Raw genomic sequence first — 27,846 nt, 5'->3', positions numbered from 1 at the left:
TCTCATGTAACATCTCATTGGTGTCTTCATAGAGATTGCATATCCACCCTCTGAATCTTGCTGAACACAAATACTTATTATCAGTATAATAGACACTTGTACTTGAAATAACATAGGTTACAAAAATAAGAATAGAAGCCACCCTGAATGCTTTGAAAGTATTGAAGGTTGAATCCCTAAATGTCCAAAATTTCAACATATGTTGACCTGTGACTTGTCTTGTTTTAAATCACTGAATTGTAAGGACCACAAATTAACAGTGCACCATCATTTTTTTGGGACCTGAGAGGAACACACCAGAAGGTTGGGAAAATTGATGCCCAGAGGATGAATTTGGGTGAAATTTTCATCAGAACTGTAAAATAATAATAGATAACAAGCATAATACTCTCACATATTTGGCTAAATGGCTTGGGTCTTTTTTAGTGATTTAAAGCAATTCAAAGTAATGTTTTCCTATGCTTTATACTTTTAACTATGCAACTATGAAAAAAAGTTTATCATTCAATCTTATTTTGAATGAAAAGTTTTGTTTGATTTGTAGAAAACAATACATGCGTTCTCCTTCAAATTCACTGATCTTAATTTTTCATGTTTTATTTTCTTCTTTCTCTTTTTCAGATCATATTTGGATCTTATAAAGGTAAGATATTCATGTTCATTGAAATGTGCAATATAAGAATGATAAAAAAGAAATATTTGAATATAATGTTTTATGTTTAATTTTCAAACTTTTTGTTTTATATTTGTATAATTATACCTGTTTTATATTCATTTGAATTAATCATGTATTTTTAACACTGGTATCTAATATTTCTTGTACAGACTATATTTGAATTATTAATTTATTCATTGTTCCCTCATTTTGGCAGAATGTTATCTTCAATTATAACTACTGGGTAACCTTAGCAGTAATCTTTTTGGCTGGTACCAGTCGTGTCAGCATCTTTGGGCTCATTTATATTGTCTTCTCATTTTTCTTCATGAGAGTCGGCACAAATATCCTCATTCTTCCTACTAAGAATGTCATGAGAAGGTGGGTATATCAATGTGCTTCTTATTTTGTGTATCAACTTGTTAATATCTTGGTGTAGATTAGTCATCCAGTAAATTATATACAGGGTGCACAACTTATAAGTTCCCCCTAAATACTTTTTTAAATAAATCGAAAAATATTTGACGAAATGCAAACTTGTGAAAAGACATGTGTAGCCTTATTTGTGTTACTACATTGTATGGGCCAAATTATAGCCAAATTACACGTCATTGCATTCAGTCACAGTGGTTCATTATGTAAAAAAAGACACTGTTTTAAACTGTGTTAAAAGTTGCATCTGTGTTAAAAAGTCCATAGGAGTCAACTCTCAAATAATACAGCAGGCCAGGCCTATTCATGTGTTTGTTAAAGAAAACCTGACTGCTATGGACTCAGGTGCAACTTTTAAAACGGTCTCTTTTCTTACATAATTAGTCATTGTGATTGAACGCAATGATGTGTGACGCTATAAATTGGTCCACAGGGGCAAAACAAGTAGGACTATTATACATATCTGTTTACATTTCTACATTTCGTAAAATATTTTTCGAATTATTTTAAAAAGTATTAGGGGGAAGTTGTGCACAGTGTATAAGTAAGGTTAAGTAAATACGGAGCAGGAGACAAGATTTCTCCTTGCAATTATTTGACGATGCATAAGATTTTACCTTGGCGTGTGATTTAACTACCTTGGAAATACCTTATAATTAGCGTGTGAGTGTGAGAAAGTGACCAAATATGTGAGAGTTGAGCCAAGCTAAAACTTTCCTAAAATGTTCTATTTTTAATATGTAACCTACTTCAAAACTAATTTGGCAAATCTCTGTACCATAAATCCTGCCTCCAAAAGTAAATAAAATAAATTGATCATCTTGCATCGTGTTTTTTTAGATTACCTACAAAAAAAACATGGTTTTCATCTTTTTTTTGTAACAAATATGCATATACCAGGTTTGTTGTCCCAAATTATGTTTATATATAATATTCCCGTCAATCATGCCACTGTTTTCCATGTTTTTTTTCCTTGCAGATGGAACCTACTATTATTATATAATTTGTTTGTAATCTTACTGAAAGTGTTTCTACAAATCATGACCTGTGCCTATGTGGGGACTCTCCTTAATAGAGACATGTGTTGGCTTATACAGCTCCTGGGTGTGGTGTGTTTACAAGATTATTTCGATTTCAGTGCATGTAAGTTGTTGTACTACTGAGAAACAAAAAGGTATTGTTTTAGCTTGTAACATCGCATATAACATAGACTGTATCATTAGTATAACATATGAGCATGTTATTTATGAGACACTGTGGTATTCTGCCAGGTCCTTCATCAGCGGTGTCCGACTCCTCTTCTTGATTATCGGGGAAAAGAACTAGGTAATGCATTGCTATGCAGCTTGATTGCAAATGAGGTGCCGATGTGATGTTGATCATGATTCAACTAGCCAATCAGAACCCCACTTTTGTGTTTAGGCTATAAACAGCGCCAGATTGGCAGACCGCTGAAGAACCTTGCCGAAAACTATATAGATGCATCACACAGGCTAAAAACAATACTTTTTTTCTTATTTTATAACACTTTTATTCAAAGTAGATGTTTATTATTGTAAACAAATAGAAGTAAATTGCAGATTTTACCTAAGTATGAAATAAAATCACTGTTTAAATGCCATTAGGTTTAAGTGGCACTAACGAACATCACAATCATGTTAAGAGCATCCCGGCTATGTTATATCGGGGACTGCTCTATAATCCGACGCTTCTATAATCCGAAGGTTCTTTAGTCCGAAGGTTCGCTAGTCCGAACATGTGTTCATAGCATTCGCTAGTCCGAATTTTAAAAGAGGTTCTCTAGTCCGAAAAAAAAAAAATTAAAAAGAGGTTCTTTATTCCGACGGTTCTTTATTTGAAGGTTCTATAGTCCGAATTTTAAAAAGGTTCCCTAATCCGAATATTAAAAGAGGTTCTTTAATCCGAATTTTAAAAACGGTTCTCTAGTCGAATATGAAAATAGGCTCTATAGTCCGAATTTAAAAAAGGTTCTATAGTCCGAAATTGCAAAAGGTTTCTATAGTCCGAAACGGATACCGTGTTCTTTAGTCCGAATCAGTAAAAAGGCTCTATAGTCCGAATTTTTTATAACATTAACAATTATTAGCGCCTCTAGCTAGATAATAGCAGAGTTTATGGTAAACGGATGACGCTACTTTTAGCCCCCCCATCAAAAACAAATCCTGCGTGCGTGCGCCTGATATCCCCAACTTACTGTAAACAAAGATCCTAAATATACGATATTTGCTCCAAAAATGTTGACATATTTTCACACCATCAGAAACGAAAAGAAAAATGGAACGAAAATATAAAGAAACCTGAAGTACACAAAAACACACACACACACACAACCCGAACAAAAGAAGGAAAGACACAATGAAAGAAAATAAATGAAAGAACAAATGAAACAACTAAATAAAGACTAAAAGGAAGTCCAAATGAAAGAAATGAAAGAATAATGAATACAAAGATAATGAACAAAATAATGAACATTACAGAAAGAGCAAGGAGAAGAAAGAAAGAATGTAATAAAGATAGAACGAAAGAAATTTGAATATAGAACAAACAAAAATGAGAAAAGGATTTGAAGAAAGAGCTAATGAAAATAATATCGAACGAAATCAAGAATGAACAAATCAATGAAAAAACAAACTAGAACGATTCGAAAAAAGGACAAAGGTATACAAAAGAAAGAAAAAACAACGAAAGACAGAATGAAAACGAACACAAAAAGGGACAAGTAATCCCAGGGCCAGCCGCCATCACTGCCAATTGCATGCATGTTACCCGCTCGCATCCCTGATAAAAGCCAGCCAGGATATTTTACACCCCCCAATCGCAAGATAAAACCATACTTTAACTATTCTGTAAACTAATTTGTTTAAATGACTACATTTATGCCGCAGCATTTACATGCATTAAATACCTCGTAGATTATTTAGTATCTTACAGTATATAATATTATAATAGAATGAACAAAAGATAAAAATGAAGAAAATACCACCAGAATGAAGATAAACGTCAATGTATGCTACGTAAAATATCCATATTATAACCATGTTGAACTTCAGCGGATTTGTATTTAACAATTGATGATTTGACACTGAAACAAATGATGAAAATAAAATTCGGACTATAGAACCTGTTTACCAATTCGGACTAAAGAACACGGTATCCGTTTCGGACTATAGAACCCTTTTGCAATTTCGGACTATAGAACCTTTTTTTAAAATTCGGACTATAGAGCCTATTTCCATATTCGGACTATAGAACCCTTTTTTTAAATTCGGACTATAGAGCCTATTTTCACATTCGGACTACAGAACCGTTTTTAAAATTCGGACTATAGAAACCTTCGAAATAAAGAACCATCGGAATAAAGAACCTTCGTAATAAAGAACCGTCGGATTAAAGAACCTTCGGAATAAAGAACCGTCGGAATAAAGAACCGTCGGACTATAGAGCTTCCACCGTTATATCATCTCACATTATAACAGCACCAAATACAAGTGAAATAAAGCTCAAAGTCAACTTATAATAACCTGGTCTAACTATACGGAGTCCTACGGAAAAGGTACTCTTGGTACTGACATGCCATATTCTACAATAATTTAGATCCTGTTAAGAGCAAATACATGTAGCTTAATATAAGATGGCTGCAGTGTAACTTAAGAACTTTGCTAGGAGTATAGGAGGAAAAGAAAAGGTAAAGGGTCCCTTCCTAATTCTAACCTCCATAGGTAGACCAGGTCTAAAGTTAGACTGGGTCTAACTTGTTTTGCGCATACAGGCCTAACTCTCTATATCTGCCTTTCTTATCCTCAGATACCATCAATATCAATGATAATGGTAATGAGATCTGTGAGCTACCTACGGGTGAATCTAGTCTGATATGGGATAATGTTGTCTTTGTCTTCCTGCTGATCCAACGGCGCATCTTCACCAGTAATTACTTCCAGTATGTTGTACTCGATTTGCAAGAAGAAAAGAAATTAGCATCAAGGTAAGTTGTGAGGTGATTGGGTGTTAAAATTCTTTTTTTTTCTTATTGTTTTCTTTTGTTTTCTTATTGTTTTCTTTGTTTTTTTGTTTTCTTTTTTGCCTATAAGTAGGTATGTCACAGTGGCTGCACAATAATTCTGCTACACTGTGCATGCAAGCATAACAGTGAATTCAAATTTGGCCAATTTTAGAAAACATCCATGTCGATAAATGAATTTCTTCATATGCTTCATTTATCCAAATTGTTTGAATTTTTAATATATGGTGTGTGAAGCCTTCCCGAGGCTTCCATCGGGTCCCCCCAAATTAAAAATTGTTTTGTTTAAGAACTACTGCCTGTTTTTATGGATTTTTGAAGATCCCTCATAAATCAGTAAATATAGGCCTACTGAAGTAAAGGAACTACCACCATTTAGCTGAAATACTAATCTTTCTTAGCATGTAAATTAATTCCGTCGACAACAAATGAAACACTTCCCTAAAACCAGTTGAAGCAAAACATTAATCAATGTTTTTTTTAGGGAGTAATTTTGCCAACCACAATAGCTCTAAGCCATTGTGTGTGACCAAGGCCATACTATTTTTGTATACGCGGTACAGTAAAATTGCTGTTAATTTTACCGATTATCCTCCCATGTTAATCCAGATGACAAAATGTGAATTTAAAGTCTCATTGCAACTGAGTTTTAATTTTTACTTTTCGGACTTGGCTTTGAGTAATGGTGACACATACCATGTTTACAGTAAAAATTAAAATTATATTCCAGACACCGTCAAAATGTCAAACTTTTAATTTTTTTGTATTGTTTTTAAATAATTAACTGCAGTTCATTTATTCAACCTCATAACAGGATCATACTTAAAGATTTATGATGAATGAACAGACGTTCATTAAATATTGAAAAAAAACCAAAATTACTCATGCCTAATTTGCATAATAATATCATAAATACATAATTAGCTGTAATTACCTAATTTGCATAATTAATTACTTTTTGTGTATTTTTTGTCATCAATTGAAAGAACTTTGTATACATATGTGTGCAAAAAAACCGCACCTTTATATCATGTACGGTTTTCTATTGGCATCAATTTTGCATATTAATAAGCTGAACTTAGTCATTTTTTGAGATTTAATTTGTCTGCAGATTGGCCGAAATGGCTAAAATAGTATATTTGATTAATTTATTATAGTTATTCAATGATGGATTTTTTAATTTTGTTTTCTGTAACGAAGTCAGGAAAGATAGGCATTTAACATGTGCTATTTAAATTAACGCTGTTTTTCCAAGCAAGCGTCCAAATAAACCTTCAAAATCTCGAAATGTGCCAATTTTGTCATTACAGCCATTTGTGGCAGGATTTCATTCCATCTACGAGCATCTTTAAATTGACATTACATCACAATGCATTGACCGATTTCAATTCTGTTTTTTGATTTTTGATGCTTTAATAAACCTTAATAATGTAGGAACATTAAATAACGCGTTTCTGCTGCGATTATTTTTGAGGTGATATACCTACTATAAGGCCAAAAAAAATTGTTTGCTTGCCATCCAGTGGGATTTTTGGGGTGGGTCGGTAGGTCGGAAACAACGAGAATTTAAAATTTAGTCACACCTATGCTCGCACAGATGGTTTTAAATTCACTGTTTTCAACAGATTTCCTGCTTTTTTTGATCAACTTCCTCAAGATCTCCGTAATCAACTTCTTTTCAGTTTAAATGGGTTTTAACAAATTCCAAAGAGCACTTCAAAAATCTCAGCTGGAATTGATTTTTATAGAGTGTTTCTTATGTAATATGTTTAGTTTATTTATTTACCCCACTCTAGTTCATGGGGAGAAATCCTGTCTCCTTCGGTGTGATCTCTGTTTTGCTGTGTTGTTTTTGCAGAGTTTTTAGGTTTAGCCACTTTGAAAGTGACTTTTGTTACTCTTGGCTATCCTGCCAGAGGCTCTGTGTCTTGTTCTCCTGTTTTTGCACACCGAGGGAGTCTTGGATTCCTCATCATGGACTGGAGTCTTGCCTTTTAATAACTCCTATATGAAAATAACTCATGTTAATTGCTGGTCAATTGAAAATGTTATATACTTTTAATATTGTGCAATCATTGTATGTGTTTTACTGTATGTTTAATGTTTTTTATCTGGCAAAGAAAATGAAATGAAATGAAAATGAAATGAAAAATATTAGGTCGAGGCAATGAGCATTGGTCATTTGGTAAGATGAATCAATACTTCAGACCATCAATACGCATGACACACTATAGAAATAGATTCAATTAGGGTGACAAATACTTACAAGCATAAAATACAAAGTTTATTAAAAAAATGGATGCAGGAATGTTGTTGGCCAAATTAAGTTTGAAATGAATTTACACATACGTGTAGAAAAAAGTAATAAAAAACCATTAAAATTATAAACTAAAATCTAAAACAAATTTTGGCAAGATTTTGATAATTTTCATGCTTGCAAAATTTGAGGACACAGGCACAGAACACTCCAATCTAATGACAGTGTTATGAATCTATGGTCTAAGTCAACGCTTATTTGCATTTATGTGCTTACTTTATTTGTCACTTTGTTTATTCACAGAGGAGCACAATTGATAAATGACCTTTTGGCTGCCAGGGTACATAATAACCGTAAGAAAGAGGAAACCATCATGAAAAAAATCAAAGAAAAGTAAGTATTTTGTGTTTTTTTATATTTGAACAATTGGAATGAGGGTGTTTATATGTGGCATTAATCATGTGATGATGGCAACATTTTCTCAGAAATAAGTGCTTAGAGCTTAGAGCTCAAATTTGAAGCTAATTTCGGGGAATGGGAGGAAAAACTAGTGAACATACCCATAGTGCTCACTTGTTATTTCTCGAATTGATTATTGTAACTCTTTATTATATGGAACAACTGTAAAAAACACACAAAAACTACAAAAGATACAAAACAGAGCTGCCAGACTTGTTTTCAAGGCAAACCGTATGGAACACACCACTCCTCTGCTGAAAGAGCTTCACTGGCTTCCAGTAAATGAGCGATACCTACAAACTACTCACATTCGCTTATAAAAGTAGACATGAAACAACACCACTGTACATACAAAATCTCCTAAAATCTCACACATTTTCTGATGGTATGTTCCTCACGATCACATGCTGATGGCAGTCTGCTTGAATGTAAAAGAACTCACACAACATATGGGAATAATGCCTTCTGCAATTCTGTGCCAGCTCTCTGGAACAAATTACCTTTAAAACTTCAGTACTTCACATAGTCTGGCCACTTTTAAATCTAACCTGAAAACCTATTTGTTTCCAAACTAAGTTTTTATTTTTAATTAAGTTGTACATTAAGTGTAGCCTAAGATGTAGTGTAAGTTGTACTTTTAAGATAATTGTAAAGCGCTTTGTTCATACTTATGCTAAGGCGCTATATAAATTCCGTTTATTGTATTGTATTGTATTGTATTGTATACAAGTTGTCATCAATTTGTGTGCCTATTACATTAGATCAAGACAGACCAGATAACTCCTGATTGCACTTCCTGATTCAGTCAATGCTAAAAAACAGACCTGCCTCAATAACATTTTTTTAAATTTTGTGCACTGATTAGAGGTTAATGACTATGCATCAATTGTTTTGAGGGTATTGTGAAATATCTAAACATTGTGCTTTGGAACCGAGGAATATCCTGAAAACAAAATATAATTCTAACTGTATCTTTCGTTTTCCCTGTAAAAAATCGAATTGAGCCAAGCTAAAACTTTCCTAAATGTTCTATTTTTAATATGTAACCTACTTAAAACTGATTTGACAAAGCTTTTTATCGAAAAACCGCTAGCAACCAATCACACTAGCGCACAATCAGGCGATGTCCAAATACGGTGGCCACCGCCCGCGTAAATTGTTTGAACGCATAACACGTCACGTAACGCAGTCATTGTTAAGCGTAATTTTAGCTACGTCACGAGACGCGGTCATTATACTTTTTCAATAACCTGCATTTGCGTCCGCGTATTTTAAAGTTATTATCTGTGATTGGATTAAATACATCGTGTATATTAATGAGGTTATGAGTATTCTATAGTGCACAGTTTGTGTGCCACAACTACCTTGACTTGCACCTCCATGTAAGTGACATAAGCCAATGTGTCAGACAAGAGTGGGTTTTTCTGATATGTGTCCATCCACCACGAAGTGGTAGTAAAGTCAGCTCTAGATCATTTTCTGTTTATTGCAGATTTTGAAAGAATGCACTTGCAGCTTAAAAATGACACATCAACCAGCTTTATCGGACATCTGGAAGTGAAGTTATGGTTCATCAAAGGTCAAATTTCCTATATATTTTACATAGAAATCCATTTACTGTTTTTGATTGTATCTCAAAATGGAAAATGCCGACTTTACGACCAGTTTGTGGTGAATGGGCACATATGTGGAATCTGTGTGTGATATACAGCACCATGTGATATTCAGAAACTAGCTTTATTCATGTGGGAAAAACTTTTTGTCTTGGGTGAACAGTATAATCGTATAAAACATGCATTCTTTACAGAATGGCTCGTATACGTGAGAGAAGACCCAAAGGGAGAAAAGAACCAGATGATCATTATGAAGGTATGAGAGTTGGACAATTTTATCTGAAGAACACACTTTTTTTTTGCATGTGGAGGGCAAAATACATGTACTATACCTCTTTTCTGGAATTAAATCATCTATACTGTAGGTGCATAAATGTACAAAGTGGTGCACTGTTGCATTGACAAAATAAAGCACAGTGATTTATAGTGTCACTATATGCACAGGCATAAACCCTTGGCACACTGGACAGGAATCTGTTAACTCCTGTGGCCCAAGTCACACCATATAAATCCTTTAGTATCATTGAGGGACACAGATCTTAACATGTGCAGAACCCTTGTCAGCCTACAACTAGAATAACCATCACAGCCAGGATCAACTCCCAGAGTTTTCATATGAGTAACTGAGATAATAGAAGAAGGCAGTTTCATGTCCAGGAGAATTTCAAGTTGGTTCAATTATTCCATGAGAACAAGCAGGGACTGACTGCACCAGGGCTCAACTGCATGCACAAATATCAATGTATAGGGTGCACTGTTCTACTGCCAGCTCATATATTGGCACAGGTGCGTATCAAAGTGACAAAAATGGGGCGCCCAAAGTTATGATTCCGGAAAGCGGAGTGAGCAAAGCTGAAAAAAAATGCATAACAGTGTGGCACCCGTGAGCTTTCTGGGTACCCCGCTTGCAATGTGCCTGTATTGGTGAGTCTGTTACATCATGAATATTTGAAGCATTTATGAATAAATGATAAAGTATGAATTGAATAATCAAATTGTTTTGATATTTTTTTGTTCATAGCTGTTAGAGGCTCTGGAGGCTATTACATGTTCCAAAAGGAAGGTGAAACCGAAGGTGGGTTTTCATTTATTTTCAGTAGTATTTTTTTATTACTTTGCTGGAATAAGAAAAAAGATTGTCCAGTATATTTCATTCACATGTCAAAGATATCCCACATTGGGACATGTGCAGCATACGAGGGGGTATCCAAAAGTTTTTGACATCACCCAGAAGTGAAAGAGCTATTACTGATGAAATTTTGTCAGTGTAATCACTGGTCCTTATGTACATCATGGTCCAAAATTGGTCTCATAGTATGTTTACTTTCTTCACAGGTGGCGCTAGATGGGAAGTAGGCGCATAACCTTTTCATGATAAGATCCTCCACTTTCTTGAGTTTTTCACTGTGGCCGCATCATCCGTATTGTGATGGACGTCCACTTCTTGGCTCATCTGTGAGGGACATGTGGCCAGTTTGGAAATTCCTTTTTCAAAAAGCAATAGTGCCATATGATGGGCGATCATCACCGTAGATTGCTTTCATTTCATCATAGATTTTCTGAGTATTATAGGCCTAACCCTTCAAATGCAGGAACTTAATCATGCTGCGTGCCTCAATTTTCACCATCTTTCAGGTTATGCGCCTACTGCCCATCTAGCGCCACCTGTAAAGAAAGTAAACATACTTATGAGACCATTTTTGGACCATAATGTACATAAGGACCAGTGATTACACTGACAAAATTTCATCGGTATAGCTCTTTCACTTCTGGGCGATGTCAAAAACTTTTGGATACACCCTCGTAAAAGCTCCTAACTTTCCAAACAAATAGTTCACTTTGGATGTAAGTATTTTAGCAATATGGCATGCTTTATTACTGGGCATATTGTGCTATCCCATTTAAAAGCTACACTCCCCCTGTGGAAGATTTTGGAAATATCTTCCACAGAGGGAGTATGAATTTCAAATAGAATGAACACATTAAAAGCTCCATTTGAAACTCACCCTCCCTCAGGGGAAGATTCAGTTTGAATCTTATTCAGAGGGTGTATGAAATTCAAATGAAGCTGCCTAATGTGTCCATTCCATTTGAAATTCATACTCCCCCTGTGGAAGATATTTCCAAAATCTTCCACAGGGGTAGTGTGGATTTTAAATGGAATGTATTGGTGTGATTTGATATTGTGTCATATAAATTAATGACTTTCCCCTGCATAATTGTTGATATAACTTATTATTCTCTGATGTACTGTTTATAGTTGATGGCATAGGAGCTTTACATGCACTTCAGGGTGAACTTGTAGATGAAGAAAGTGATCTGGAATTGGACAGGAGTGCAGATGAACACATAGAAGAAGAAGGACCACTAGCTACTAAACACATGAAGGAGAAAGAGAAGGCCAAACTGGAACCAAAACGTAACCCATGGGAGGTAAGGGGCACAGATATTCTGAGAGTTTGTTGGACCAAAATGGGCTCTTTCCAAAATGATTGACTCCCTTCCCTTTATGATGTCATGAACATTTCCCCACAAGAAAAATCATCATTTAACTATGGGAATTCATAAACAAAAGTTTTTCAAAATACTAAAGAAGATACAGGCATTCAACAAATTTTTGGCGAAGTTTTGGCTGTCTACTGTAGGGGTGCAGGGAATTCCCATTTTTGTGCAAAATTGATCTCAAATCAGAAATTCTAATTTGGCAAAAACAATAATATTTGTTCTTGCCTTAAAATTTCCAGGGTTGCACAATCTTTTGTCTTCTATTTCAATTTTTTCAAGCAGATGTGGGTCTCAATTAGGCATATGTTTTGTAGCAACTTCTAATTTCATTACCTATTTATTTTCATCAATATAAAAAAATAAACAGAAGAAAGCAATACAAAACAAGGTGAAGAAGTTGCAGGAAAAAGCAGAAAGTGGGAAAGTCTTCTTTCCTCAGTAAAGAAGCATTTACAAACAAAACTGATTTCTCAAGTTAGTAAAAGAAAACCTCAATATAATCAGTTAAAAAGTGAGAAACAAAGAATACTTCCTTGCCTACTGTGACTGGGTTTAATTAATACACACATCTAAAAATAATTCATTCAGACACTTCTTTCCCATTGAATAAATCTTTCCATTATTTTAACAATGGGCTTACCATAGAGACAATTTCAGGTAAGCCATATGTCAATAATTTGTTTGAAAATATTTTCATTACTCTCATATCTGGGTTTACATGTTTTGTCAATTTTCCATCATAATATTGGAACAATTTAGCTGTAGACACACCCATACATTTGATGAAATAGAAAACATATTTACTCACCAACTTTTTGCTATATATATATATGTATATATACCTTTCAATTCCATTTTCACATCACATAAACAAAAAAGACAAATAAATAGACAAAACAGATGTTAGGCAATGTATAAAACTCAAAAAAGTAGTTATATTTATTTCTGATACTCCAACATTTGTGAACAAGGTATATTGCTGTTTGCAATCAATAGACAAAACCGATGCATGCTGGGAATGAAAAGGGCTCAAAAGATATCAAATCATGCTGTGTCTTGTCCAAAGATGTTTTACTTTAGTAAAACAAGATGAGAATATCTGTATACCGCTGCGTGGCCGCAAACGTAACCGTCTCGGCTGAAATATGCATGTAAATGAATCAATAAAGGTACGGCAAAACTTTTTCGCATCACATACGTCGAAGTTCACTTTCCAATTATGCAATCTGTATTAGGATAACGAAAACGACTGGTATAAGCAAGTCTACTAAATGACCTCAAAATCTGAAGGAAAAAAATGGCGGACCATCGCCGGACCCATTCCAGAACTAATACAGCATATTTAGCCATTGTCAACATGGGGTCATCACGAGGAATATTTCCTTAAATAAAAAACTAACACCTCCGCTATATGGAAAGAAAAGTGCAATTGTTTTTCGTGTTTCGAATCGGACGAGTAACAAAGCTCTATGACGTCATTTTGTAAACAACGTCCGGGTCATTAATAATTAATTAGGTAAACCCAAATATGGAAACCTCCAAAACTATGCAAATTAGATGTTCAACGAATCGGAATACGATCAGCCTACCTCCAAAATTATGCAAATGAGTTGAGGTGGTTACGTGAACATGTACAGTGGTTCGGCTCTTGTGTATAGTGGACCTCTGTGGTCTCGTCTCATCAAGTTGAGAGAAACACCATTTTGAATTTTGTAGTGGCAGATTCGAATAAGTGTTTGACGTAGTTGTGTTGCCAGTGTACGAACCAATTGCCCTTCTACGCTTGTCCCCGCTGTATTAGGTTAGCCTGCGTGATTTGAATCTGGCACTGCAAAATCCAACATGGCGGTACTCTCTACTTAAGTCGAGACAAACTGTAGTCATGGAGAGTGGATGTAAGCCCTTTTTGTTCCCAGCATGCATCACTTTTGCCTATCTAACGCTATCAGCAATATACCTTGTGAAATGTTGTTGACATGAAATTAATCTTCATCTCATAGCAGTGTACAATGTACATACTGACACTGAACTCTGTCATTTGACATTTGGTAAAACATTACATTCCCATAATATTTGTTGAGCAGTGCGTAGCTTTCAACCCCATCGTGGCATCTTCATTCAGCATTTTGTTTTTACCCTATGTATTTTTACATATTTTTTTCTACTACATTTACCCATATTTATGGCAAAGATACTTGAAGAAATTCCACAGGTTTGCTTCATGTCATTGTCATTAAAAGTGGTCAAACAGTAAATGTGTAATATGTATTATTTTGGTGGGAGTATTGTCATAACTTGGCTGTTCCATGACTCAAGTACTCAACCTCCCTCTGATCCTGGAGTGAAAGATTGCTGTTGTACGATTGGGAAAGAATTTTACACAGCAGCATATTCTTTTCATGAAAAAGTTTCAACTTGTAAAATATAATCCCGTTTGATATTCTCTCAATTTCAGCTCAAGAAAATGTTATCCATTGTGTCAAACTGAACAAGAATGTCTTTAAAAAAGACAACACCATGGATGAAATTCATTGACAAGTACTTGGAATGCTAGTAATTTTGTGTGTGTGGCACATGCACAACTAACCGGGTAGGAAATAGTGTTACCACCAATGACATACTTGGAAATTTTCAAGAATTTTCATGTTGAAAGCTAAATTGAAAAGTGTGCTAAGGGGAAAAATGAACAAAAACTGTAATTTCCCTATAATTTTCCAATGAAAAGTTTCACTCCAGATCCGGGAGAGTGAGAGTGATAGATGGATTGAAGAGATTCATCAGGAATTCAACAATTAGATTTTAAAGTTTTTACAATTCCAAGAAAAAACTCACATTTTCCATACAGTTTCGGCAATCCAATCTGTGGCCTTTCTCAATGGTGTATGGCAACCGAACACCAGATAAGGGACCCTATCTGGATACGGAGAAAATCACAGCCATGTATGATGGAGAGCCTAATGAACGGCGATCAGGGGACCTTCTAACTCAGTCACATCTATGACCAATTGATCCTGAGGGCGTCATCATCATCCGATGACGTCATACCAACCAACAAAGGATCGATTGGCATACACCATTGAGAAAGGCAACAGACTGGCTTGCCAAAATTGTACGAAAGTTTTTTTTCTTGAAATTATACTATGAAAACTTTAAAATCCAAAAAAGTGATAGACGGAGTAAAAGCCTGGATGTCCAAATGACAAAATATTTATAATTAATAAGTTAACACTAGTGGTAGAATATGCTTCTAATATTTGCTCAAATTAAATCTCAATTCAAGGCAAGTGTCAAGTCCTTATTAGGCAAGGTAAGTTAATGAAGTTACTGGTTGATGACTATTGGCTGAAAATGACAATTATCAGGCATTACATCTGAGCGGTGTTCACTCTCATCACTCCTATATCATCAAATGCCAAACTTTTTTGGCAAATTTTGATGTTAGGCTACTAAGTTAAGATTTGGCTTTTTGAAGAAAAGTTGACCCATCTGTATACCCAAAATTGATATAGAGGGCTGTCTTTGACATACCATGGTTGAGTAAATATGGGTTGATCCTTCATGTAATTATTTTGTCTAAGCTAATCCTAACCCTAATCCTATTCCTAAACCCTAATTCTAATTCTAACACTTACCCTAATTTTGTGTATAATTACATGAAGGAATTACCCTAATATGTTATCCATGTTTGTGGCTCGTCCCTGTATGGTTATGTGTACAAATTTATTTCGAGGGTTGAGAGCCAGAAAGCCTTAACTCACAAAGGATTATTTGTGAGTTATGGCTTTCAGGTTCTCAATCCCTTGATATCTAAACGAGGGATGGACGTGCATAATTGCATCAACAAACTTGTGGGATGTTGGATCCCAATTAGCAATTGCCTTGCAGTGGAACCACATTTTAAGTGACTTTCTGAAACCAAACCACTGCAAAATTTTACTTGGTTGTGTCCCAGATTCTAGCAGAGAGAGTGAACATTGTGTTTGATGTAAATGCATTGATTAATCACGCATATGGCAACTGATGTGTTAAGCGTTTGACCCTATGGAAAGAATTGGAATTTAATATTCCTGATTTGCAGACATTTGCCTTGACACCAGTCAAAATTGTGTGTGCTTGTGCTGATGAACTAAGTAACATCATTCAAAATATGTTGGTATAAGCATTTTGGAATGATTTCTGAAAGGGAAACATTTTCATTTCATTTAGAGAGTGTTAATGAAACGGCAGAAATATTATTAAACTAAAACTTGTTGATTTATTATCATTCCATTTTTACCCATCTGACCTTTGACCTACTGCTCTCCTTCTCAGTCAAGCATTCAGGTAAAACCCTGCAAATAATCAAATTTGAACAGCAAATTGGCACTCCCTCATCAACTTAACTTATTTGCACTGGGCTGTTCCAGAAATTAATGACACCCCCTAAAAAAAGGGTATTCCCAAATTACACTATGTGAGCCACAACTTGGATAATTCCTCTGTAAATTTGCACACACAAAAATTAAAATATTTTGGAATACCCATATCTTTTTTAGTTTATGGCTCACAAGATAGAAAACATTGGGACTTTTCACTCAGAAAACACAATTTATTTTTGGGGTTGCTATCTTAAAATTGTTAAAACATATGGGAATCCCATGTCTTCTGGGGGGTGTAAATAATTTCTGGAATTCCCCATTGTAGATTTTGAAGGATCAAGCATGAAAGCAACCAATCAAGCAGTTTGTCATTTCATTTAGTTCATTTAAGGTGTTGATTCCCTGTCCCCACCCCACCACTCAATACAAAAGTGGACAACCAATGAGTGTTCTAAATGTTGTGGAAAATGGATATATTAACTGTCAGCGCAGAATGCAAAATCATGAAAATATGGGGTATTTAATTCATCTGTGTTGGTAAAATTTTGAAAAGGGGTATTTTTGTAAGAAGAAGCTTTCGGCAAATATCTTGACAGATATTTGGGTTCATTAGGCCTATTTATGTCTATTTTATGTCTGTATTAACATTGAATATGTGTAATTGTTTGTTAGTTTGTGTGCTTGTTTACCCCTAGGTTTGTCTATTAGGGACACACGCTTGGGTCAATGGAAAATCCATGGCCCAGACCTATGCAAAATGCACAAGCCAGACTAGCTGTAGCGTATAAAAAGTACGCTGGCCTGTATAGTTAAAAGAAGCAAAAATAGCTAGAAAATAGAAATAGAAAAAAATTGTGAAAAGGGTTGAAGTTCTAGTCTTAGAAAACCTCCAAAAAGGCTATTCCCCTCTAAGTTTGTCCTTGATTTTGCATAAAAGGGGGATAAATTTGATGAAAACCCATTGCAAAGGGGGGAGGGGGAAACTGAAGAACACTCATTGGCTACCCACTTTCGTGTTGAGTGGGAGGGCAGGATTGATTCATTCACAAAGCATGAAAGACTACAAATTTTTCTTACTCTTTAAAGCAGTTTAGTAATAATACTGGTGATGCACCAAAATGGATTGAGAATGGCATTTTATTCAAATGAAGACTTAGACAATATTGATTTGTGTGACCTTTATTGAGTATGCGCTAGATGCAACTAACATGAGGCTATTCCAGTTGAAATCCATACACCCCCTGTAGAAGACATGACCTTAATCCCCCATAGGGTTAAAGATTTCAAATGGTGTCACCCATTCAGGTAACCCCATTTGAAATTCACACTCATTTTGTGGAAGATTAAGGTCATGTCCTCTATATGGGTGTAAGAATTTCAACTGTAATATTCCATTATTTCTCTTTTCTAAAATTTGTTTCAAATTGCAATATTTGTTTTGGTATATTAATTAAATATCTTGTAGTAATTTAACAAAGTAAATTTAGTAAATAAATCTCTTCTTGTATAAAAGTGATTTTAATTTATCTTTAGATTATTTGGTATAACTGAAAATATAGATCTTTGTATAATGCTATTTTTTGGTGCCTGCACTATTTAACCACCTTGCTGAGGTGAAGCAATTAATTAGGTGTCTTTGTCATTTAACATAATGAAAGAAGATAATGTGAAATATATTTTGTCCCTTGGATGTGTTAGAGAGTTAAAAAACAATTCTTGCTAAGAGGTTTAAGTTTTGCAAGCCAATGTTGAACCCAAACATTGGCTTGCAAAACTTAAACCTCTTAGCAAGAATTGTTTTTTAACTCTAATACAAATTGCCATATAGTTTGTGCAATTTTTCACCAAATTTTGGGCAAAATTCAACAAGCCCATCCCTGCCAATCGAAACAAAATTCAGCTGTTTGAGGCCACCTGTGTTACTGTCTTTCTGTACCACCAAGGACATGAAAAAGGATCAATGCCTTTGCAACATCATGCTACAGAGTCATGTTAAACATCTAACATGTGGATCAAATTCCAAATGAAACCATCTACGATCTCACCAACACCACTCCACTGTTGCCGAAGTCAAGACTCATCAACTCAAATTTCTCAGCCATATACCGCATCTTACAGATGCTGAGCCTGTGAAAGAATATGCCCTTTATATTCCACCACATGGGAAGAGGAAAACTGGATGGCCACGCACACTGTAATAATTTTGCACCATAATTGTAATGTCCAGCACCTCCTGGGAGGATGCTGCAGCCAAACAAAATTGTTTTGTTAGCCCAAGATCGCAACAGTTGGAGTAAACTTGTAGTTTCCTGCTCCGCAGCCGACTGATGATGATGTACACAAATATATGTGGATACATCTATCCATAGATTGATAACACATAGACTGGAATGTTCCATGCCTGTGCCCTCTAAGTTTACTTGAATTCAGCTGATGCCGGTACAGGGTCCGGACCTGGTGACATCGCTCATCCGAGCGCTCAACTTGTCAGCGCTTACTCTCTTTTATGTATGCTTGTGCTATATTTGAGTTCGCTTACGCACCTCTTACTTATCCTCGAGCTCCATAGGCAACATACTTACCTTCCATGTTATGCATCTATCAATATCAGCTTTAAATAATATCAATGGGATATTTGAAATCTGACATATCCCTGTGGAAGATTTAAGAAAAGTCTTCCACAGATGGAGTATGTTTTTCAAATGGAATTGGCAAGTAAACCTAAATTTTCACCAGGTTCGCTATCGCAAATAATAAAGAAGACATGTAGAAAATGTGATCCTACCTGTGAATCGAACCCAGTACCACTTGGCCTTAACCAAGTGGTTAAGGCACAGTTCTCATAAATCTGAGGGGATGGGTTCGATTCCCGGGCAGGGTCACTTTTTCTACTCGTCTCCTCTATTATTTGTCTCCTCTGTTATCTCCTCAACAAATCTGGTTTATTAAGTTTCTGTCGATCATGCCACTGTTTTCCATGGAATTGGCTAGGGATAAATATTTTGAAACCTATACTCCTCCTGTAAATTGTCTTACCTATATCTTCTACAACAAGTTACCCAATTGTCTATTCTATTTGAAACCTATACTCCCTCTGTTGAAGTGGAAGACTTTAGCTTAATCTTTGACAGGGGGAGTTTGGATTTCAAATGGAATAGTCCTTTTTGTGCTTGAACTCTTCATGTGTTCAAGTTTCTTCCTATTTTTATTTTTTTTCCTTTCTCTCTAGATCTTTCTATTATATATCACTCTGCCAAAGCTTTTAATGAGCTCTTCCAGTTAAAATCCATACACCCCCTGTGGAAGACATGACCGTAAGCTTCCATATAGGGAGTATAAATTTCAAATGGGGTTACCTGAATGGGTCACTCCATTTGAAATCTACATCCCCTATGTGGAAGATAAAGGTAATGTCTTCCATGGGGGTGGATGGATTTCAACTAGAATAGCATGATTCTTCTCTTTAAAAATCTGAATGAAAGTTTTATATGTGGCTGCATAGTTTTATAGACACCTGCGTTTTGTGAAAAATATTTATCGCTTAAATTTCAAATAAATTTGAAAGAAAGTTTCAGCTGAATTTTGTAACTTAAAAAAATGTGGGCGAAGGTGTGATATTCAAAATTGATGGTTTGGAGTTACTCGGCTGATTGTCTCCCTGGCTTTGAAGGGGGATTTTGCGATAATGTATTTCTTCTTTTACTTAGATGTATGTGCATGTGTACATGTATGAGGGTCAGTCAGTATGTAATAAGAGCTGACTTGTGATGCCATATATGGATTGTTTTTATGCTATAATGCTGTTACGTAATCATGTGTGTGATATAATTTTTACATGTGTTGTTTGAAAAACAAAGGTACAGTGTTTATGTGATAATTGAGAAATGCCATGAAAACAATCCATATATGGCGTCACAAGTCAACTCCTATTACATACTGACCGACTCTCGTATGTTCCATTTTGGTCAGGTTTTTTTTCCATCCCAATATCGGGAGATCCATATGGGGTATTCGCTACTTGCATGGTTCTGCCATTATGCACTATGTGCGGGAGAGCCTCGAACTGGCAGCATACATGAATGGGAATTGAACAGTCATATAACATTTTGTGCAGTACCGGTAAGTTACGTAATTCCTCCTGTCATGTATGCCGCCAGTTCGAGGCTCTCCCCGCACATAGTGCATAATGGCGGAACCATGCAAGTACATAGTGAATAGTGTTGTAACTTGGTAAGGATAGTAGGGCCAAGGATTCTCAATTTAAAAGTAGCTGAGTTGCATATATATTTTTTTTATATGTTTTTTTTTTATTTTTTTATTTTAATTTTACTTAAATCTTTATGTACTACACTGCAGCAAGGGGGACTTTGTGGTTACGAACTGCTGTATTTTTTTCTCTAGAAGGTGAAAAGTTAAGTGGATTTTTTTCAGCTTTGCTTATTTCTCAATATTTCCTCCCATATAGAGCATTGTGCGAAGTAGATTGATCTATATATTATATGTAATAGCATTGTGCTATATATTTTAACTTCTATGGTTGACTGTTATTTTTCCTTCAGCTTCTGTTTACGGCAGCCATGACTTCAACCAAAGATGCACTCCGCAAAGATAATGAGATGAAAGCATTGGCAATCTTAAGAAAGTTACAACCAAAAAAATCAAGTAAGGTTTTACACATTTATTTCCCTACATCTTAAGTTAACAGTCTTAATGATTTGCCTAACAAGATTCTGCTCACAACCACCTTATCAATTAAATTGTCATAACAAGATCAGGGTTTGGTGTAGGACAGGTTACATGACTGCAGACTTTCTTTATTTGAGCAGTTTACATACACTCCCTATGGAAGACATGGCCTTAATCTTCCATGAATTTCAAATTGAGTAACCTAAATGGGTGACTCCATTTGGAGTCTTCACTCCCTGTGTGGGAGATTTAGGTCATGTCTTCCATAGAGGTGTATGGATTTCAACTGGAATAGCTTACAATCTCCCTACATAAATACTGGCAATTCTGGAAAAACTCGCTTATTTAGACCTATTTTTTATTTTAAAGAGTATGGCCACTGCATGCTGGTTTTAAACTGCCATGCTAGAATTTGAGTTACCCTGTTTGTGAACTGTTTGATTTCACAATGTATAAAAACTGCAATTTTGCAGTCCTAATTTTTTTGTAAGAATTTGAGTTCAGTAAATGCATTTGTTGTCTTTGTTTATAATAGGAGCTATTGATCTCACTACACCCATAACCAGGGAATGGAAATCAGAGAGAGCAGGACAGTTATGGATGTTAGTACGGGAACTCATAGCCACAGGTGCCTTCAAACAATTCACACAAGACATAACAGAAGGCACAGTGTCACCTGCAGCTGATGTACCAGATATACCGGATATAGGTAATTGTGTGGATACTTTTAGGTGAACACCAGTAAATGCTCCCCATTGACTTTCTGTACAAACAGGGTCTAGGAAATGTCAATTTCTTGACTTTAAAGAGACTTAGCTTTTCAAAACTTACATTTTCTGCAAGTTGAAGGTCAGATAAAGACAGCCAGCCAGTGCGTAGAAAACATATACAGAGTCCAGTGACTTTGAATCAGACTAGGGTGGATATGTATTAGAGAGCTTGTGATTTCCAAACGTATATGTTATAGGTGACATGATCTGGTCCATGGGGGCCAAAGGAGGCATTTTTGACAATTGAGATACTATAACTATAACCTAATTCAAACATTAGGCTATCATATACTGAGAAGTTATGAAGTTTTGTGATGTCTATTTTCTTATGTATTTTATTGTTTTTTTACACCATATTTGTGCCTTTATCTCAATTTCAAATTTGCCGCCTTAAGCCCCAGATCGTGTCACATATATGCCTGTGCATCTATTTAAAATTGCATCAGATGAGAGTGATTTTGAATAGATGCACAGGCTTATGATATTGAACGTTTGGAAATCCCAAGCTCTCTATTATCTCTAGGCAATGAACTCATAATTATATGGTGAGTACCTCAACTTGGGATAATCTGTTACCCACCCAACCTCACTTATAATAACTAACATTTTATGAAACCCTGAAGTTTCATTCATACCCCTGTGGGCCCACGTCAGCTCTTGTGTACCCTATATAGAGAGGAGTTTTTGAAAAAATAACTTGATATGGCATAATCTCATTTTTCAACTTCACAGCTAAAGATCAAGAAGAAGTTGAAGGCATCCGAGTTGAGACAACAGACGATAATGAAGGTATGAAGTTATTACATGTAGCTTACAAAGTATTGAAGTTCATTTCAGTTTATGCTGAAAGGAAAAAAGCCAGTTTGATATGCAAATCTCAGTGCCTAAAACAGGGATGTATATTCTTACAGAAGGGCTTATTTTCCCCATACCTTAATAATCAGGAGGTGTTCATGGAATAATGATGTCATTTATGCCTTCCATTTCTTAGTTTGCTTTAATTGATAAGACAAATCTCTTATGGCCAGTCGGAGCCTTCAGTCTATATTTTCCCAGTTTGGGTAATTTTGCTTAAATAATATAGTTTATTTCTGCAGGGTAATACATTGATCTGATAGGCAATGAGTCAATGAAACCACTGGTCACATGTATATTTCCATGTGTATTGCAGGTATTGAGTTATTACAAATAATAGGCCAAAACAAAAGTTTTCCTGTTATCGCTCTCCTGGGAAAACCCTGCACAAAGGGGAAAATCCCCATTATAATAAGCCTTGGAATCTCACATATTTAACCCATACCTTTCCCTGAGTGTGGGCTTTATTTTGTCTCAATATATAAGCACGAACACTGCTAGCTCAGGCACCACTCCGACTCACCTTAAACTGAATTGATCCTTGATTTAACAGGAGAAGATGTCGTTGAGAAAACAGTGGAGTACTTAGACCTGTTCTATAGAGTACTTACAGCCACCATGACAGAAGTCACTAAAAAACTGAACAAAATATCAGAAGAATATCGCTTTGTTGGTAGCGAGCTCAGGAAAATGACATCTGAGGGAAAGAAGAGGCGATTTAAAAAGGTAGATGAACGATTTACTTTAAGCTGATATTTCCTCTTCAGAAAGAGGTTATTTGCCATAATAAAGTTTATTGTATCTATACAATAAACAAATTTACCTCCTGTGAAAGAGTCTAACCCTGGTCCATAGCTTGTGCTTGGACAAATCAATATGATTGATTTATTGATTTGTTGCCTAGTAATGGCTTTATATAAGCAGGTGTATAAGGACCAATGAGGTTTAAGGTCTATTGTTTGAAGTAGCCAATGGGAAGTGGTTAATAACCCTCTGACACTGCCAGTGGGTCAAGAATTAGGCACATTTTATCTGTCATGGAAGGAGAAGGTTGGATCTCCAATGTGAAGAAAATTTTCCCACCCACCACACCCAAAAATTTAGGTCATATCCCAGTATTCAATACCTTTGTGGACAGTCACTTGGGAGCATTAGTTGGCTGGGAAGGCATCCATATCGCACGGGGTTTAGAGGTACATAGACCTAAAGGGTATTGCAGTCTGCGTTTTAATGGTAGCTTCTGGGCATGGGCAAATTACCAGAAGAGAGGCGGTTAAGCTGACCAAGGGAGAGGATTCAAGAAGTGCACATTTTAACTTCTCTTGGAGAGGTTAGGCCACATTTGGGTATACAGATCTAGGTGTTCAGGAAAAAAATTTAAAAAGGGTTCTGTAGCTTGCTGGTTAATACATTGCTGTTAACTTCTTTAAAGTTGGACCACACTTGGCGAGTGTGGAAAGGGCTTGAGAATACCCTGGAGGGCCCCGTATCTATCTTACATGAAATTAATTTGGGTTAACTTCTCTGCAAGGAGAGGAGTTGGGCCACACTTGTGTGTGGGCCAGGGAAATTCGGAGGGCCCCGTATCTTATGAGGTTATTTTGGATTAACTTATGCGATAAGAGAAGTGGGGCCACACTTGCATGTGTGCAAAGGGGCCGAGGAAATTCCTGGAGGGCCCCGTAGCTTACAAGGAATTTGGGTTAACTTCTTTGCGAGACAAGAAGTGGGGCCACACTTGCGTGTGCGCAAAAGGGCTCGGGGTAATACCCTGGAGGGCCCCATATTCATTAATTCATTTTCATCCATTCATTTCTTTCATGCATTTAAAATGTATCGTATAAGGAATTAACTTGGGTTAACTTCTCTCTGAGAAGTTGGCCCCGATAAATTCATTCATTTTCATTCATTCATTCATTCTTCATTGCATTTCATTTATGCATCTTACAAGGAATTAATTTTGGTTAACTTCTCTATGATAAGATAAGATTGGGCCACACTTGTGTGTGTGCAAAAGGGCCCGGAAAATTCCCTGGAGGGTCCATATCTTATACAAGGAATTAAGTTGGGTTAACTTCTTCGCGAGAAGTTGGGTCACACTTTGTTCGGAGAGGCTCGTACACTCTTTACGGGTAAGTAGTGTAGGCATGAGCTCGGGAAATTACGGGAGGGCCCGTATCTCACGGGCGAGGAATTTAGGAATTGGCTCTGGGAAATTCCGGGAGGGCCCCGTATCTCACGGGTGAGTAATTTAGGAATTGGCTCGGGAAATTCCCGGGAGGGCCCCGTATCTTACGGGTGAGCAAACACTGTGTGTAGATGGGGACAGACTCTGTATTTAGTGGGAAAGTAAAGACTATCCAGGTCAGAAATTGTGGCGGTAAAAAAGGGACAGGGCCACAAATTTAATCTTGAATCCAATTATATGAAAATAATTGGATCACCATAGGTAATTGTATAAGTGTTTACAAATAGTAATAATTAAGTAACTAATAAATTTGAGAAATAGTGCATGAGAAGTTGAACGAGAGATGTCAAATATGCAGATTACTTTCCTGAATGTTTCCGGCTTCAGGAAAGTAGGATTAATGTATATGCACTTTTCTAAGGAATTTATATTAAAGGATTGACTCAATAAATGTATGTAAACTTCTCTGGAGAAATTTTCTCTTGAAAAGTTAAGCCAAGTTTGATGTATTATAACGGTACCCTTTGGGTCCGTATTTTATTGGATAAGCTGAAGTTAAATCCAATTCTGGTTTACAAATAAATGGAGATACTCCTGACAGATATGCCAGCAAAACTTTTGAGTAAAATGTGCCTCATTTCATCTGGGGGTAAGTGCATGTAAAATGCATGAATGCTATGCATTTTACAACCATCTCCAAAATGCATGCAATGCCATTGTGATCGAGGGTGAAATTAAGTGGGCAATGGGTGTTGTTCCTCTCCCGTAGTTCCCCTAATGTGGCCTGTTGTGGATAAAAATCATTGAGCCCAGCGGCGATTGTTGGCCTAAAGCATCTCCCATCATGCCGAACGAAAGATTCATGGTGATCAAAAAAAGTTATGTTCATTTTCACCCAACATGTTGACCAATTCCAATAACTTTTTCTTGTTATTTGCCTTCAGGGGTCACAATTTGGCAGTATTTTACCTTGTTTACTGGTGTAATTGTCCAATCGTCACACAATCACCATATTAAATTTTAGTTATGGTGGTTTTAGATAGTGTTTTAATATCCCTAAAAACATGAAAAAGAAAGGGAGGTGTGGTTACAAGCCCAAAATTCTACATTCAGGTGAACGATGCTCATTTTTGTACAAAACGGGCCTGATAGAAAAGCTGTTAATTTCACTCTTGGTAGTGATGCATCTTTTGCAGTATAAACAAGAAACTGAAGATAATATAATTCTTACAGAAATTGAAAAGAGGAAGTTCTGGCTCTGGACAGCGTTTGGAATCTTTTGCAGTAAAAGATAATGATGTCATTACAGAAGAAGGTATTGAACTGCAACAATTCAGGTAAGCTTATCATATTAAGTTTTTGGTTTGATTTGATTTGATTTGCCCTAAAAAATCATAAAATGTCCCTTTAACTTATGCACTCAAGATAAAATGCGCTAAATGAAGCTATACTTGTTCCGTATATAGTGTGAACAAACAATGAAAAACGAATTAGGTGTGTTTATTATCCTGGGGTTCAAAGAGCAGACATACTCACCTATATATTATTGTTGTCTCCATGCTCAATATTCTTGATTTTGTCCAATTGTTTTGTATCATTGATTTGCAAAGAGATTAGACCCAAAGCATAGAAGATTTCTTACTATTCCCAGAATCCTTTGCAATATGACACATCAACTCATTACAGCAAATGACACTTCCATTAAATTGTACAGGCTACCTTCGTCTTCATGTTGAGAATAGCCTGTCCAAACACATATCGGTAGTCAAGAAATAAACATTTTCTGCAAGACCTGGATGTGTTCTGTTCATTGCGATACATTTTGTCACTATCGACCCATGTCAATAGCCATTCAGTACATAAAATTGATATGGGAGAAATGCATTGTGGGATGTGTATGATATCTTCTCTGGACCCAAAGAGTACTAAGCCATGGTTGCTTAACGCTCATGGAGAGTGAAGTATTGTACCTCCGGATAATTTTGCCGTATGCCTGGTAAACTTCAATTTAGAGTGATTTTGTGCGTTGTGCGAGTAATGCATTGTGCCGGTGATGCACGCCGGGTGTTATGCGTGCAAACTTTTAGTTCTAATCACTTGAGGGTTTTGTCGTTTCATTGTATGTAATATAGTCATTATTTTTGCTATGTATATAATTATAGTCATGATATTAGCTCATTTTGGTGGCAAACTGGGTATTCCCGTGACTGGAATCTGTGAGTAAATTGTTTCATTATGAAATAAACATGGCAACTAGAAACCATGCATGCTATCATACCCAAAATTTAATCCCAGAAACGCAAGGCTAACACTTTGAAGAAACAGTGAAATACTAGAAACCTTCATTTTCATTAAATGTTAGTGCTTGTCAATTATTTTCCCCTCAAATTGTACCCAGTATATAGCCTATAATAAATTTGTTGTTTGCTCTTTGGGACCAAATTTTGCAAACCAATCTGAATATGGGAAATTTCAGAAAGGCATGTTTTAAAATACTTACAAAAACACTTTAATTCATATCAATTTAATAATTTTAGTATTTTATTGGTCAGGTTGTTTCATCTATTACACTCACCCATTTCTCACATCCGTCAAAGGGAACACCCTCATGAAACTCCTATTGGTTTGTACAGGACCTTTCAAGAGGTATTCTCTTTATGTCATGCTTTGTGATTTCCCCATTGAATGCAACATAAGTGTCCCGTTTGAATATCCCTTTCAGCTGCGCCCCTCGGGATATTCCTCACTTCCTAATTACAATGTTAAGACATTTCACAATACCCTCGAAATAACTGATGCACAGTCATTAACCTATAATTAATAATCATTATAAGTAACATGTAAACTTGCCGTAGTCCGATTTGTCACACATCTGCCGCATGCCGGCAGGCAAAGAATAATGACGAGTGCCATCCATCTGTTTGATATGATCTCATATGTCACCTCATCTATGATTCTAATGCTGGTTTCATACTTTATCGCTTCATCATGCACGCCGCTCAGCGGTAGCTGCATGACTATGAAAGCCA

General features: G+C 36.0%; 1 protein-coding gene across 1 annotated transcript in view; it reads left to right on the top strand.

Moving 5' to 3' along the window:
* LOC140172733 (piezo-type mechanosensitive ion channel component 2-like) overlaps nucleotides 1-27,846 on the top strand; it is a 98,588-nt gene that overhangs the window by 6,084 nt on the left and 64,658 nt on the right. Inside the window, exons 8-20 of the mRNA XM_072195865.1 lie at nucleotides 622-643; nucleotides 873-1,036; nucleotides 2,067-2,230; nucleotides 4,913-5,090; nucleotides 7,687-7,776; nucleotides 9,650-9,711; nucleotides 10,477-10,530; nucleotides 11,716-11,888; nucleotides 20,878-20,980; nucleotides 21,540-21,713; nucleotides 22,507-22,563; nucleotides 23,183-23,355; nucleotides 26,051-26,154. Coding sequence (XP_072051966.1) covers nucleotides 622-643; nucleotides 873-1,036; nucleotides 2,067-2,230; nucleotides 4,913-5,090; nucleotides 7,687-7,776; nucleotides 9,650-9,711; nucleotides 10,477-10,530; nucleotides 11,716-11,888; nucleotides 20,878-20,980; nucleotides 21,540-21,713; nucleotides 22,507-22,563; nucleotides 23,183-23,355; nucleotides 26,051-26,154 — 1,518 coding nt within the window. The remainder of the gene's footprint in view (nucleotides 1-621; nucleotides 644-872; nucleotides 1,037-2,066; nucleotides 2,231-4,912; nucleotides 5,091-7,686; nucleotides 7,777-9,649; nucleotides 9,712-10,476; nucleotides 10,531-11,715; nucleotides 11,889-20,877; nucleotides 20,981-21,539; nucleotides 21,714-22,506; nucleotides 22,564-23,182; nucleotides 23,356-26,050; nucleotides 26,155-27,846) is intronic.

The sequence above is a fragment of the Amphiura filiformis genome, chromosome 16 (assembly GCF_039555335.1).
Source record: "Amphiura filiformis chromosome 16, Afil_fr2py, whole genome shotgun sequence".
Lineage (NCBI taxonomy): Eukaryota > Metazoa > Echinodermata > Ophiuroidea > Amphilepidida > Amphiuridae > Amphiura > Amphiura filiformis.
The sequence above is the reverse complement of the archived record's forward strand: the minus strand, read 5'-3'. Positions and strand labels throughout refer to the sequence as shown.